Source organism: Mustela nigripes, chromosome 15 (genome assembly GCF_022355385.1).
Source record: "Mustela nigripes isolate SB6536 chromosome 15, MUSNIG.SB6536, whole genome shotgun sequence".
Classification (NCBI taxonomy): Eukaryota; Metazoa; Chordata; class Mammalia; order Carnivora; family Mustelidae; genus Mustela; species Mustela nigripes.
In genome coordinates this window covers 10,179,430-10,195,838 of record NC_081571.1, presented here as the reverse complement: position 1 = coordinate 10,195,838, position 16,409 = coordinate 10,179,430, and the positions used below count along the sequence as shown (strand labels likewise).

Genomic DNA, 16,409 nt, shown 5'->3' with positions numbered 1-16,409 from the left:
GGCATTTAAAAAACTGTATTGGGGAAAACAGAATTAGACTCTACTAAACCCAGCTCTTATCACAGATCCGGTATTAATGTAGGTCAAGTTGTATCTCTGACTTAACTACACATTTTTTTTAAAAGATTTTATTTTGGGGTCTCCTGGTTGGCTCAGTCAGAAGCACTAGCGACTCTTGACCATGGGGTTGTGAGTTCAAGGCCCACGTTGAGTGTAGAGATTACATAAAAACTAAATATTAATTTTTTAAATTTCTTTTAAGTTTTATTTATTTAAGTAATCTGACTAAGCCATTCCGGCGCCCCAAACCACACATTGTTACCACGTGGAAAAACACAACTTACAAGCACTGATTTTAGAGATGTGTTCTTGCTACTGCGTGCAGTCCCTTCCATCTGACCAGTAGGTGGCGCCCTAGGACTACTGTGTTTTTAATTAATCCCAAGCAGGGGGCTGGACTTCATTCCCTCACCCTGCCTCTGGAAAGACAAATTTTAACAAGCAGAATAAAGAAAAGGCCAGTCTATTAATTAGAAGGAAGAACAATCCTCTACACAGATCACTTAAAATTCATTTATTCAGTACCTGGTTATTTCTTGACTATGATAACTATTGCGCATTTTACACACATTATTTTCACATTTCGCACATTATTTTCACATTTCCCACATTAACAGAGCAGTCTGTCAGTTTCTTTATGGAACTCAGTTTTTACCACTAGATTCTGCACAGCACGTTTACCAGCACAGGGGACTGACTTTGGAGCTTATTCTTTTTGGAACACTTTCTATGCATAGTGTTGCCTGAGCCTGGACTGGCTGGCTTCCAGTTGAAAACCGAGTCTTTTTCTCAGAGATCTTTTGGAGTAAGGAAAACAGCCAGGGGTGTTTGGCCTGCAGCAGGAAGATGTCCTGGGTGACCTCTTATCAAAGTTCCAGCCCTTCGATTATCCATCTTCTGTCCCTCCTTCACCCACCTTTGCCACTTGTGTTTCTTCCTGATCTTCCTTCTCTTTCCTCAGCTCTTCAGGAGGGACTTTCCCAGTGACATGATTATCCGAACCCCTTTGCCACTCCCACTGTCATTTCTGTTAAATTACCTATCAGCGTTCAAATTTGCTTCTGTCTATGCCATCATGACTCTAAGCAGCAGAAAAAAAGGGTGAGGGGGAATTATCACCTAAAAACACCACACTGGACGACCTGGGTGGCTCAGTCCATTAAGCATCTGCGTTCGGCTCAGGTCATGATTCCAGGATCCTGGAATCGAGCCCTGCATCTGGCTCCTTGCTCTGCAGGAAGCCTGCTTCTCCCTCTTCCACTCCCCCTGCTTGTGTTCCCTCTCTCACTGTCTCTCTCTCTCTGTCAAATAAATAAAAATCTTTTTAAAATAAGAAAAAGAAAAGACAGAACTCTGTGTGCTTCCTTAAAAAATACTAATAATAAATAAAGTAAAAATAAAAACAGCACATCTTTTTAGTTCCTCGGAGCCTACCATGTACTTAAATTCCAAATTATCTTACTTAATCAGAAAAGGCTTGATGAGTTTTTTGTGGTAAAATATATATAACCTACATACATGTACATGTACAATTTACCATCTTAATCATTTTTAAGTGTAGGGCTCGATGTCATTAAGTACATTCACAGTGTTATATGACCATCACCGCTATCCAGCTCTGGTGGAAATTTTTTGTCTTTACAAACTGAAACTCTGTCCCCATTAAACAATAACTCTCTTTTCCATCTACCTCCAGCCCCTGACAATCACTTTTAAAAAGTTATTTTAAAAAGCTTCTTAAAAAAAAAATTTATTTATTTTAGAAAGAGAGACTGAGAGAGTGCACATGTGTAAGCTGGGGGAGGGGCAGAGGACAAGGGACAAGCAGGACCCCGGGATCATGAGCTGAGCTGAAGGCAGATGCTTAACCGACTGAGCCACCCAGGCGCCCCTCTACTTTCTGCGTCTCTGAATTTGACTCCTCTAGGTACCTCATAGGAGTAGAACCATCCAGTATTGGTCATTTTGCACCTGGCTTTATATGAACATTTGTTGATAATAGACTGTATTCCAGTGACTCGCTGAAGGCTTCACATGTGTATTTCATTGAACAAGACGGGAGGTAGAAGGATGTGCTGTGGCAGTTTAGCAACCGGTGAAATCAAGGTTTAGGAAGATTGTCACCAACTTAGCCACACAAAGCAGGTACTAAGCTCTGGCCTGGCCTAGCACCACACCCTCCGCCTCTTCACAGCCACACCCAAGGTCTGGGCTCCTGCCAGTGCTTCTTGCTTTGCCTCAGTCCTCAGCTAATGAACGTGGTCTGGTAACAGCAAGATTATGAGTTCTGACTCCCAATTTGCCTCAAATTAAAAATACATAATATGAAGAAAAGCAATCTGTCTTTCTGGCATTTCATTGGGAAAACGCTCCCGTTTAAGCTCCATAAATGAAAAGTTAAGGGCTGCCAGTTAAAGGGAATGGATGTGTGAGTGTTACAACCAAAAAAACATGAAACAAAAATTTGTGGTTAACTATTTTCTCTGTGTTGGGGTGCCTGCGTGGCTCAGTCGGGTAAGTGTCCAGGTCTTGATCTCAGGGTCATTAGTTCAGGCTCCTCGTTGGGCTCCACACTGGGCATGAAGCTTACTTAAAGAAAAAAATAATTCTCCATGTTCAGCTAAAAGCGTCTTAAGAGAAAAATTATAATAGAATCAAATATAATATATTCAGCAACCAGAATGTAAGAATCCTATCTGGTAGGATCAAACAAATTATGAGGCTACATGTTTATATCATTTCACTTAAAAAAAAAAAAAAAGATTTCAGGGCGCCTGGGTGGCTCAGTGGGTTAAGCCTCTGCTCAGGTCATGATCTCGGAGTCTTGGATAGAGCCCTACATTGGGCTCTCTGCTCAGCGGGGAGCCTGCTTCCTCCTCTCTCTGCCTGCCTCTCTGCCTACTTGTGATCTCTGTCAAATTAAAAAAAAAAAAAGATTTCATTTATTTGACAGAGAGAGAGACACCAAGAGAGGGAACACAAGCAGGGGGAGTGGCAGAGGGAGAAGCAGGCTCCCCGCTGAGCAGGGAGCCAGATGTGGGCACAATCCCAGGACCCTGGGATCATGACCTGAACCTAAGGTAGATGCTTAACCACTGAGGCACCTAGGTCCCCCTCATTGCACTTTTTTAAAAAGCTTTATTGATATATAATTTGTATACCACACAATCCCCCTCTGTATGGTGTACTGTTCAATATATTGGCTTTTTGCTCAGCTACAAATTGCCTTACCTTCTGACCACTTGCCATTTCTTCGATTGATTTGATCGGTGAGGGTCAACAGAGGTGAAGCCCAGAGTGCTGAGTTAAGCCCAGCAGCATGAGCTGCTGAGTTCCACATTAGTAATTTGTTTTTTTTTTTTTTTTGTCCATAGGTTTTTATGTCTGCAATTATTTAATTCCTTAACTTTTTTGTGTCTCGCAGTTCGAATGTTAGTAGGTAATTTGGAGTTTCATTATTATACAATAGATAGAGCAAAATAGAAGTTTCAGTGTCTAGTCTGTGCCAGAAAGGTAGCAATATCAGCAGGGAGGTCCTTCCCATCCTTGTGTATCAGCATTGCCATGACAGGAAGGAGTTTCTACTTGCAAATTCAGATGTCTATCTCCTGCTGTTCTCAGAGGAACTGAGAACCCCCAGGCTCCCAGCCCCAGGCAGGAGCTCCTTTGCTGGTGGAGACCCTCAGTGTGCAGAGATAAGAGCAGGAAATTGTAAGGGGTCAGGACTGAGGGGTGGGGGACAAAGAGCCGTGGACCCAGGATGGTCTTCTTTCTTGGCTTCTGGCCTACCTTCTTTTCCCAGATTCCAGGAATGAGGGTGGTAATAAGGCTGGAGAGCCTGGACAGACCAGTCGTGGGGATCCAGCCAGATTCCCCCTCAGTCTTATCTCTCCACAGTCTTATTTGGACATTGCAGATGCTGCACAGGTCATGCTAGAGTGAACCGAGGCTCAGGGCAGGGATGTCCTCAAGAAAGGGAAAAAATGGATATTGAGCTATTAGCGGGGTCTGCAGCAAAGTCCGCATGGACAAGGAAAAAGCTCTAATGACAGAAAGGATAAAGGAGAAAATTCTGTGGTTGGTCTAATGGAGAGATTGTATGCAGAAAACGTTAGCCCATGTAGAGCTCTGTAAAGGAGCTGTTTTCTGTACTTCTGTGTAGTCACCAATCTTTCCCCAAATCCCACAAGGTAAATACATCATTATCCCCATTTTACAAAGAAACTGAAGAACAGAAAGTTTGATCACTTGCCAAATGTCTGATCAGTGACAGAGGCAGGATCAGAACTCTCCTGGGTCTGTGCTCTCCACACTGAGTTCTATACCCCAAACCGTGTACACACTAGGGGATTCTCTGTGTTTTCACAAATACATGGTACATTATATATCCCTGTTAACTTCTATGAAGACAAGCCAGTAATGGCAGTCTCGTGTCACTGGATTTACTTCCTACAAAAGCAAACCTTACCAGCTTCTTTTCAAGAGATGAATTCTTGGTCCCTCTGTCAGGTCGTCAGAGGGAACCTGGGCTAGACAATGTCCACAAACAGGAGGACAAATTCCATGACATCTGAAAGATGGTCAAGGGCACTATTGTCACCCACCTGTCATAAACCACAGTGGACGATGTAGTTGACTTAGTAAAGCTAATATGGGGGGGGGGGGGGCGCCTGTGTGGCTCAGTGGGTTAAAGCCTCTGCCTTCCGCTCAGGTCATGATCCCAGGGGCCTGGGATGGAGCCCAGCATCAGGGCTCTCTGCTCAGCGGGGAGCCTGCTTCCCTTCCTCTCTCTCTGCCTGCCTCTCTGCCTACGTGTGATCTCTGTCTGTCAAATAAATAAATAAAATCTTTAAAAAAAAAAAAAAAGCTAATATGGCCACTCTACCCTTGAGTTTTGACTCCGATGGAGGCAAACATGTAGCTAGTATGACTTTTACAAATATGTTTGCATTTTTTTGTTCTAAAGGGAAACAGCAGCAATTTATTTTAAAATTTTGACCCTTCTTTTTTTTTTTTTTAACTTTATCTTCCATGGTTTCTTTTGTTTTGAGTACACATGAAAGCTATAGGTGAGAAATTAAATCTTTGTGGTCCTTTGGTCAACTAAGTCACCCCTACCGTGGGCACAGCTCTAGGCACCCAGGACACAGAGGCAAACAAGACACACTGTCTCCAGGCTCATGGAATTAGTTGGGGCTGAGAGATGATATGCAAATAAGTAAATACAATAAGCAAGGTGATTTCAGATAGGTTTGTATATATATTCAGGAAGAAACTAACACGTCATGGTGTCTGAGAGACAACTGTAAAGGGGACACCATTATCTCTTAGATGCCACATCCTGTGTAATGAGCATTTATGAAGTACCTGTCATGTTAAGCATCTGAGATACAGAGAAAAGATAAAACACACCATCTGACCTCTCTAGCAGCAACCAATGGGAAATCACACATTAGGCAGGTGGACTTGTGACCTGTGTTTGAGTTATCAGACAAAACTTCCTGGGATACCCTTGACATTAAAATGTTAATGACAGGGGCACCTGGGTGGCTCAGTGGGTTAAAGCCTCTGCCTTCGGCTCAGGTCATGATCCCAGGGTCCTGGGATCGAGCCCCACATCGGGCTGTCTGCTCCGCGGAGAGCCTGCTTCCTCCGCTCTCTCTCTCTCTCTGCCTGCCTCTCTGTCTACTTGTGATCTCTGTCTGTCAAATAAATAAATAAAATCTTTTAAAAAAAATGTTAATGACACCAAAAGGGTCTCTGGCTTGAAGGCCCACAGTGAAATAGGGTCCCTCCCAGCTTGGTGGGAACAATTTGGTGAGAAACATTTCCCATATAGAGATCTCCACTCCCCGGATTAGAACCTTAACCTCAGTTTGCTCATTACACAAGGATTGTGGATGTACTCCTGCCAGAGGCATTCAAAACATGCCACGCTGGTGTTGCATTTAAAAAAAAAAAAAAAAAAAATCTTGCGTATTCAGCAAATATAAGCTGGCGAGCAGAGCCAGGGTCACCTGCTTTTGAGAGGGGAGCTGCCGTTCTCCGGCCTCGGGCTGAATGCAAGCAATGGACATTGAGAAGGTCAACTCCATGGACTTTGGGGAATTTGTGGATGTGTTTGGGAATGTCATTGAGAGGTGTCCTCTGATTGCCGCTGCTGTTTGGTCCCAGCGCCCGTTCTCCAACTTGGAAGATTTAGAGAAGCACTTCTTTGCCTTCATTGACGCCCTTCCGCAGTCAGGTAAGGCTTCGGCATTAGACGCTGAGAATCTCCACAAAAGGATTTCGAATATGCTTATCAAAATATTTTTATCTTTTTTTTAATTTTTAAAAAGATTTTATTTATTTACTTGACAGAAGGATCACAAGTAGGCAGCGAGGCAGACAGAGGGCGGGAGCGGGGGAGCCGGCTCCCTGCTAAGCAGAGAGCCCCATGCAGGGCTGATCTCAGGACCCCAAGATCATGACCTGAGCCGAAGGCAGAGGCTTAACCCACTGAGCCACCCAGGCGCCCCTCAAAATATTTTTATATGTTTCAGCCTAGTTGCTTATCGCTGATATGTTGATCAGCACTTTTTATTGTAAGGTTTACTTTCCTCAGGCTTATTCAATGCGAGTCAGACACTTGCAAGGTGTTAGGCCAAAGTGGAATTAAAGATGTATGTTGGTCTCAGCTCAGGTAGTGATCTCAGGGTCATGAGTTCTAGCCCCTTATTGGGCTCCACACTGGGCACAGAGTCTGTTTTTTAAAAAAATTGTATTAAATTTTTAGAAAAAGAGACATACGTTGGCTCAGGTAAAAGAGCTGTTAAATATTAAAGCTATGAGGTCAAGAGGAAGAGGAACAGGCACTTGTTTCCTCAGGCCTCATAGTGGCTCAGAGGCCAAAGGTCAGGCAGAGGGCCCACCCTCTCTTAGCCAAGTGTGTTCACTTTGGGAATGTCCTGTATGCAGGACAGGAGACAGCACAGTATCAGAATATCTCAGGAGCCCAGGGGAAAGAGCAGATGGGTGACATTTTTACCAGAAAGGGCCAGTTTGGACTGGACCGCCAAAGAAAGTAAACTCATTCAGATCAGCAACTCCCTGAGGGAGTGAAGGGGAAAAGACAAAAATCTGAAAGAATTCCTCTGGAGAAAGGGAAAGAAATTGTTGACTTCCTCTGGGTAGAGAGAGAAAAGAAGACACTTCTGGGTGTAGGGTGAGGAGAGGCGGGGGTGGAGGTTTAGTCTAACCCCAAGTGACTCAGAATGACACATGGCCTCACAAAGATTCAGAGGCCCAGGATTAGAGCCCACTCACTGGGCTGTCCTGTATCTTCAGAAAAGCTCGAAGGGAGATGAGGGGCAAGGGCTGCCTTCACAGAGGGGCCTTCTACAGAGATCTGGTCTGTGTTTGGAGGGGTTGGGGGAAAATGGCCACTCTCTTCACCATTACAAGGCCAAGAAACAGAACTCTTGCCTATCCATCCGGAGTTTGACATTCAGGATGGTTTCCAATTGTCAGATGAATGTCTCCCAAGGAAGGAACTCATTTTAATTTGTTTTAAGCACATTTAGCAAGAGGGGAGGAAGGTGTTAGAAAATCAAACTGACAGAAATATCAAGACTTTGTTGGCAGTCACCCAGTTCTCAGGGCCTTTTTCAGCTCTGCCATGGGCTCAGAAATTAATGAGGCTGATGGACACCAGAGCCTTGTGACTGATGACTCACAGGAATGTTCAGCCCTGGCTTGGGGAGGGAAGGGGTTCCCCTTGTCAGCCCACAGCCTACAGAGTGAGCTGGAAAGAGCAAGAACCCATGTTCATGTTCACCATGTTCACCAGAACCCGTGTTCAAAATGTCTGACAGGAAAATGTGGATCAAACGAAAGCCTTCAAGACCAGAGGGAAATAATTTTTAAAGGGTGTGAATGCCTTATGAATAGCATTTTTTTCTATCACGGTAAAAATAAGAGAAAAATCCCATTATCTGTCTTAAAACACAAGGGATGATGGGACTGGGTGATGGGGCTGGGGAGGGAAGGTATTACATGGATAATTTAAATCCAGTATTCACTGGTTTATCCAGTTACTTGACATTTATTTAGAGTTTGCTGTGCCAGAAACTTAGATAATAAAATTAAAACTTCCCTATTTCTGTCTTCTTTCCCACCAGCAGGCACCCTGATAGGTTTGAGCAGAGGTTCTGGGTTAAGGGGTGCTTGGGTGGCTCAGTTGTTAAGCACCTGCCTTCGGCTCAGGTCATGATCCCAGGATCCTGGAATCGAACCCCGCATTAGGTTCTCTGCTCTGCAGGAAGCCTGCTTCTGTCTCTCTCTCTGTGTCAAAAAATAATAAAATCTTAAAAAAAAAAAGGTCTGGTTAAGGTTAAATCCAATCACAATCCCGAGCAAAGTGGGATTTGGGGATTGGCATTCACTCCCTCTCTCCCAAGGCTTGTTTTTGATCCTTCTCCTAACTCAACAGGAACTCTGTATTCCAGCCAGTGTCAGAATCTTACATCATTCAGTGAATAGGATACTGGGACTTAATAAAGATTTAAATGCATGAAATGATTTAGAAGGTGAAATCATGAAATGATTTTTAAAGATGACGGTTCCTGATATTACGCTGTTCCCACACATTTTCCCTGGAGTGACTTTAGTGGCAAGTCAGTGGGACAAAATGCCCAGAGGAAACTGGAGGGTTGTTCGTTTCTGGACTAGACCTTGTTCTGTGGAGGGACTTCCCTGTGGGCTACTTCTCAGCCCTAAGCCAGCATCCACACTCTCTCAGACAGGTGGGAGCAGAGCTTCAATGCTGTATGGGTGGTCACACTGATGAGGTTGCTGCTGCTGATGTTGTTAAATAAGCAACTAATAATAACAATAGCTACAATGCATTTCACCCTTACTATTGGTGTGTTTCAGGCACTTTTCTCAGCACTTTGCACTTGTCAACTCATTGTATCCTTGTAACAATCTTATAAAGCAAGTATTATTATTATACCCATTTTACAGATGAAAACTGAGGCACAGAGAGATTAAATAACTTGGTCAAAAGAACACACAACTAGAAAGTGGCAGAACTGGAATTCAGAACTCTGATAGTCAACCCAACAGCTTTTGCGGCATTTTTAGAGAATCAGGGAGGAACAGCTAGAAACATTTTCTAGGGGTTACATCTATTTGTTCAGTAATTTATTCAATTAATATTAATGCCCGATGTCCCAGATGCTATGTTCAGCTGTTTAAATAAGCAAATAAAATAGGATTTACTGACTAGTCTAGCTTTAATCTTTGCATGGTTGGGAACAAATGGGTGTAATAGTCTTCGAATCCGAAAGCTAAAAGACACCTTAAAGTAAAGTTCGGGATATGGTAATCTACTTGGTCAAGACTTTGTTTTATACATGATCTAAGAAAACTGTCTATGGGGCACCTGGGTGACTCAGTGCGTTAAGCACTCTGCCTTCAGCTAGGTCATGATCTCAGGGTCCTGGGATCGAGCCCCGCATCAGGCTCTCTGCTCAGCAGGGAGCCTGCCTCCTCCCTTTCCCCCGCCTACCTCTTGCCTACTTGTGATCTCTGTCAAATAAGTAAATAAAATCTGAAAGAAAGAATGAAGGAAGAAAGGAAGGAAGGAAGGAAAGAAAGAAAGAAAGAAAGAAAGAAAAGAAAAGAAAAGAAAAGAAAAGAAAAGAAAAGAAAAGAAAACCGTCTACCATTAGTGGAAATGAAAATCTTGTTTCTAGAGTAAACCAAGGTTGACAATCTATTTCCATTGCACTATGATGATTATTGGTCAGTAGGTGGCAGTCCAGGATTAATATTCAGCTCTAGCTCAACTGGCAAAGTACTCTGAGCCAAACAGTTCCTCATTTCCAGGCAAGGGGCAGGGCAAAAGTAAAGGGAAGATGGTTGAAACACCCATACACACGTACCCTCACATACACACAAACACACACAGCCAATAACAAACCAATTCAGTATTGATTTGTGTTAAAAATCAAAGAGGGAAAAAGCCCTCTCATAACATAGGGTTAATCGTGTATCTCCTTGTGACATTCCAAAATTGCACAGTCGTTCTATAATTTATTACTTAATACATATTTCATAGTTGTTGAATGAATAAGAAAGATACTCATAATTCCCTGAAATGCAGATTATAAGGTACTTAGAAGAGACTATTAAAGGGTGTTCCATCAAAAAAAACATATAGCACTCCTTCCTGAGAGTGATGTGTTGGTCAGGTGCCCACTGGGTCCCAGGAATCGTACCAGGCATGGGGGACAGAGCAGTGAACAAGACAAGTGCCTGCCTTCAATGAGTTTACATTCTAGTAAAGAGGGACAGGATGAACATGAATAAGAAGATACTTTCACATTCTAGGAACTCTTAGAAGAAAATGTGTAATGAAAGAGGTCATTCTTAGGAAGTGACATTTGAGTTTAAGACTGAGAAATGAGAAGGAAGCAGTCTAAGATCCAGGAGAAGGCCATCTGAGAAAAGGCACTTAAAATTTTTGGCATTTCGGGAGCACAGAAAGCCCACAGTGTGGGGAGAATAGTGACAAGGGGAGAGATAGAAGGAAAGGGAGGTCAGGTACAGGGACTGAGGAGGTGGTAAAAGTGAGGGGAGATGCTCATTTGGACTCAGGTTGGAGCAGGAGAGATGGAGAGATGTGACTGGGTTCTCAGAATACATTTTAGAGTTTGATTTGCAGGTTTTAAAAACGTGTATTTATTTATTTAGAGAGAGCAAATGGGGGGAGGAGCAAAGGGAGAGGGAGTCTCAGGCAGACTCCCTGCTGAGTGTGGGGCCTGACTGGGGAGGGGGGCTGCTGTATTTCAGGACCCTGAGACCAGGACCTGAGCTGAAGCCAAGAGTCTGCAGAGGTTTAACCGACTTCACTACCCAATTGCCCCTCAATAGTTTGTTTGTTTGTTTTTTTAATGGATTTGGGGGGGAAGACAGATCAAAAACAAAGAGAAATGAAGGGTAACTTAAATTTTTAATCTGAGTAACTGGATGGGCAGTGGTGTCGTTTTCTACAATGGGGAAAACTTTACAATTGAGAAGACAAGGTAGAAAATGGGAGCTTGTTGTGTCTGAGGGGCGTAATAATCATCCAAATGAAAATATTGAGTGTCCTTATGGATTACAACACAGGAACTCATTGGCAAGCTGTAGGCTGGACTGGATCTGGGTGTCGTTAAAACACACACACACACACAAAACAAAACAAAACAGAGGGCATTCCTGCTGGTGGGGTCCCTGCTTAGCGGGGAGCCTGCTTCTCTCTCTGTCTGCCCCTCCCCCTACCTCATTCTCTCCCTCTCTTTCCTTCTCTCTCTCTCAAATAAAGAAATGAAATTCTTAAAAAACAACAACAACAAAAAACTGATGACATTTAAAGATACAGAACTCAGTGAGAACATCTGGGCATCAGTGTAAATACAGAAGGGAAGACAGGTAAGTACTGAGTCCTGGGGTACTCCCGTGTCAGTGATCTGGCAAAGTAAGAACCAGCGAAGAAAGGAGGCCAGCGCTGGTAATCTTTTAAGGAGAGAGGAGCGAGCCTGTGACATTCTCTCCAGAGGCTGAGGAAGAAGACCGGGCACTGGTCATGGGGCTTGGGCAAGATGTCCATCATCTGTGGCCCTGATGAGTGTGCACTCGCTAGTGGGCGGGGCTGAAAGCTTAACAGAATGAACGTGAAATAGGAGGCGTGAAATAGGAGGTGAGAAAACGGGGAACACTGCGTAGACAACTCCTTTGAGGAGTTCACTGTAAGGAGGAGCAGCGATATAGAAAGAAACTAGAGGACAGTAGGGAATCAAAGGTAGGTTTTAATTTTCTTTTTTTTTTTTTTTAAGATTTTTTTATTTGTTTGACAGACAGAGATCACAAGTAGGCAGAGAGGCAGGCAGAGAGGAGGAAGCAGGCTCCCCGCTGAGCAGAGAGCCTGATGCGGGGACCATGACCCGAGCCGAAGGCAGAGGTTTTACCCCACTGAGCCACCCAGGCGCCCCTCTTCAGGCTCTCTGCTCAGGGGGGGGCCTGCTTCCCTTCCTCTCTCTCTGTGATCTCTTCCCTTCCTCTCTCCTACTGTGATCTCTCTCTGTCAAATAAATAAATAAAATCTTTTAAAAAAAAAAAAAAAGAAAGAAAGACTGAAGATTAGGCAGCATTGACATAGTCCTGAGAAGCACAAGATACTCCACTGCTGAGCTGCCCCCCCCCAATGAGGGTGGGGAGAATGCTCATGGGGTCAGCGGTGTGGGGCAATAATGGAAGTCTTTGGTTAGATGGGATCAGGTTCCCTTTTTTCCTGAGCTGCCATCCTCTGAGGGACTCCCTGTACTTTTCTCTTTATCTGCAGCTCTGTGCGTGCGTGTGCGTGTGCGTGTGCGTGTGTGTGTGTGTGTGTGTGTTCTTCTTCTCTTTGCTCTGCCCTTTTCTGGGCCTCCCTTCTCTCCTCTTCTCCCACTCCTCCCTGCAAACAGTGTAAAACACAGGCTGGATCCTGGGCAAACATTAACCCCAGGCGGCATTTTCAAGAGGGGAATCAAACCCAGGGGAGTGAGAAGCGAGGTGTGAAAGCAAAAAGGAAAGAGGGACCAGCCCCACTGCACCTCTACCTCTCTCTGCTCTGTGGTCAGCTAGGGGAGTCCGCTGGGGAAGGACCCCCATGCGGGCGCCACCCAATAGCTAACTACTTCTCCCCAGCTCCAGTTAGGTCTCTAGAGAATAAGAAATAAGGGGGGAAGGGAAGCTGAGAGAAGGGGAGTCGGTGAGAATACTGACTCTCAGCCAGACCCCCCACACACACACACACACACACAAGTCACCACTGTCTACATGCTGCTTTGAAAACCTGAATATGCAAGGAGGGAGAGCCCGGGGGAGCCCTCAGGGTCGACTTGCAGAGCCACGCACGACTCTGTTTCCCCATTCCCAGCCGACTGTTTGCGGGGGCCCAGGGCTGGGTGGGTGCAGAGTAGATTCTGCGTGGCAGGTGTCCGCTGGGCACAGCCAAGCTCCAGGGCCAGCGTTTGGGGCCGGGAGTGCAGGTAGGGAATTTAACGCCTTCATTTTCGCCCCACCCGGACCGGGCTGGACGCAGGAAATGGAAAAGAACCACCTGGCATTTGCAGCGCCCCAGGGATAGGGCTCCTGAGAGGGGGTCTAAAACAGTGGTGTTATAAAGATGGGAGAATTGGCGACACGAGTTTCGTTTAAATAAGCGCCCCTTAGCCTCATGGGGCAGCCAGTGCCCCCAAACCGCCTGGCATTTGAGCTACTAAGTGACCTTGGGTAGGTCACCTAATCCCATCGGAACTTTCACTGAATGTTTTCTTAAATAAAGATGTCCCCACCCCAGTTATCCCTACCTGGCCCCTGTCTAAGAGTTAGGTGGTGCCATCCCAATCATCGTTTAATTGGGCAGAAACTACCAGGTTTGAGTACTGGGAGGTTTATGCCGTAACTAAAGCAAGTTTTAAATGATCTTCTTTTCCAACAGAACTCATGGCTAATCCCAGGGCCACAGTCGGATACTCCCAACTGCACCACAGTCCCATTAACAGTGTTTACTACGACTTCTAATAATGGCTGTTTATTGGATGTTTGCTAGCATTAGGCACTGTGTGTGGTTTTTTTCTTTTTTTAAAGATTTTATTTATTTAAATAAAAGACATCACATTTAAATTTAAATAAAGAGAGATCACATTTAAATAAAGAGAGATCACCAGGTAAGGATAGAGACAGGCAGGGGGAGGGGGAAAAGCAGGGTCCCCACTGAGCAGAGAACCCAATGCAGCCTGGGTCCCAGGACCCTGAGATCATGACCTGAGCTGAAGGCAGAGGCTTAACCCACTAAGCCACCCACGGACTCAGGCACTGTGTTTTAGGGAAATGAATTGTCTCTAATGCTCACAGCTCCTCTGCAAGTTAGATGTCATTATCCTCATTGTACAGATTACGGCTGTCTGCTGACCATATCTGAAATTCTGCCCAGCCTTGACTATTCGAATTCTCTCTCTAGAGAGAGAGCAAAATGGCTGGCTGGGGCTCAGGGAAACTCTCTGGATTTGGATTTAAAATCTCAGGTGTCAATCACCAGGGATTTCCAATTTTAGGTCTAGGAGATTATGAGAAACTATCTCCCAAGAAAACTCCAAGGCAGTCTGCAGTGTCTTTGGAACCTACAGTTGGAGAAGGGGAAGGAGCCTCAGGCAGGGTAGGTGATGAGTGGGTGTTATTTTCCTAAAAGGAAAAAAGTCACTTTCATTCAAAGGGCTGTGGAATTCCGGCTGGAAATGGGTTTCTTTACACTTAATCATCTGTAAGCCTCTTTGGATGCTTGATTCCAGAAGCCCAAAACTCACACTTAGGATCACAAAATCTTGGACATTTATTTGCCAAGCCCCATGGATGTTATCCCTCTGGACCCTCCCCGCCCGTCTCCTTTGGAACAGAACGAAACCCATTCTGTGGCTTTTGCAGGAAGTCTTCAGGCCCCCGTGTCCGGCCCTCTGAGACATCAAAGCCCCCTTGAGAGCAAAGGACTTTGAAAAGATACGAAATGCTCGGTCTCCTTATCGCGCGTCCCTGCTCCCTCCCGAGCAAGTCGTAAATTCCGAGCCCCAGTGGCCTCTCCCCTCCGCTCTTCTTGCCCCAAGGTCTCAAAGGACAAACTTGTCACTTCCCGCCCCGCCCCTGGGTGCAGGCCGAGGCCCCTGAAGCTGGGACGGAGGGGCGCAAGGTTCGGGACGTGTTTGAGGGACGGTGGCCGTGGGCACCCCTGCACTTCCAGGACACCCCTTGCTGCCCTTCGTCACCTCCTGAAGACCCGGCTTCCCTGGCGAAGCCCTCTTCGGGCGGTGCAGGCGCCCGGGCTCGGGCGGCCCGCAGCCCCGTGCGCCCTCTCCGCCGCGCCCGCGGGGTAACGTGTTCCCGTCGCGTGTCTGTGCTTTCCTGCAGGCCAAGAGGGCATCCTGCGCTGCCACCCGGACCTGGCGGGCCGCGAGCTGCAGCGGGGAACGCTCACCGCCGAGTCGCAGCGGGAGCAGAGAAGCGCGGGCCTGACGAGCCTGAACGCCGAAGAGCGGCTCCGGCTGGCGGAGCTCAACGCGCAGTACCGCGCGCGCTTCGGCTTCCCGTTCGTGCTCGCCGCGCGCCTGAGCGACAGGGCGGCCGTGCCGCGGGAGCTGGCGCGCAGGCTGCACTGCCCGCCGGAGCAGGAGCTGCGCACCGCCCTGGGCGAGGTGAAGAAGATCGGCCACCTGCGTCTCGCCGACCTCCTGGGCGCGGAACAAACCTGACTGTAGTGGCCGCGCGAGCCCGGGACCCGGGGCGCACGTCCGGACGTGCGGGGACGGTAGCTGGCGCGGGCCGGGAACGGCGTCCAACACGCGCGCAGAGGGAGGGGAGAACTGAAGCCACCGCACGAATAATGAGCCTTTTTGTCCACCCACTCACACGCGCACGCTTTGCCAAAATCTCTGTAGAGGTTCGTGCTTTGGCCCCGATTTATCCAGCTCACTGCTTCAATTCTTCACTCCCTTTGCAGCCCGTTGACACCACCAGCCTTTGTGGATTCCAAAGCGCTTATCCAGCTCTTGTTGGGTCCGCATCCTCTCCCGCTAAGCCCGAGCTGCAAAGCAAAACCGGAGGAAAAGGCATCTTTTTATTCCACAGCACTTTGTTTTTTCTTCCCCACCTCTTTTGCCGTACCGACATTAACATGTGAGCAGAAGTAGTTTTCTCCCTCTGGGGCGCCTACGGGAGCCGGGAGCCCGGGCGAGGAGAGCGAGGTACTGATTTGGGTCCTCCGCGCCCGGCAAGCCGCGGGTGGGGGGTCCGTGGGCGAATGGGAGCCTCGCGACGGGCCAACGTTGGGAAGGCGCCCCGTGGGGGCAGGCGGAGCAACTGCCACAGGCACTCTTGAAAGAGGGGTGGGAGTGGGGGTGTCTCCAAGCTGGACGGGCCTGAAAGTCAGGGGCAGGCGGCCTCCCCGCCTCTTCCAGAGATCGTCCCACCACCCCCGACTCTCACAAAGGTCGTCCCTTGAGACTTGGGTCGTCAGAACTTCAGGCTGCCTCGGGAGAGCCATCGGTCATTAAAAAGTTAATAATAAAATAAATAATAATAATTTAATAATACTCACTGAGTAGTGCTGGATATTCTGGCCCCCAAGATGAGGATGAAACCACCCCCTACAGCGCTGATAAAGCAGGTAATGGAGGAAAATGGTGCCCATTGCAATCTTTCTGGCCCGCATAGGCGGTTTCTGGGGAGGTTACCAACCCTGGGGCTCCAGCGCTGTCGGTCCTGAAAGCCAGAATGTCCATTCATTCATG

The 16,409-nt window shown here is 46.8% G+C and overlaps 1 protein-coding gene across 1 annotated transcript; it reads left to right on the top strand.

Annotated features, from left to right (window-relative positions):
• Nucleotides 1-6,065: 6,065 nt before the first annotated feature.
• URAD (ureidoimidazoline (2-oxo-4-hydroxy-4-carboxy-5-) decarboxylase) lies at nt 6,066-16,187 on the top strand. The gene is made up of 2 exons (XM_059377562.1): nt 6,066-6,304; nt 15,031-16,187. The coding sequence occupies exons 1-2, from the start codon at nt 6,121-6,123 to the stop codon at nt 15,369-15,371; spliced, it is 525 nt and encodes a 174-aa protein (XP_059233545.1). The 5' UTR covers nt 6,066-6,120; the 3' UTR covers nt 15,372-16,187.
• Nucleotides 16,188-16,409: the final 222 nt, after the last annotated feature.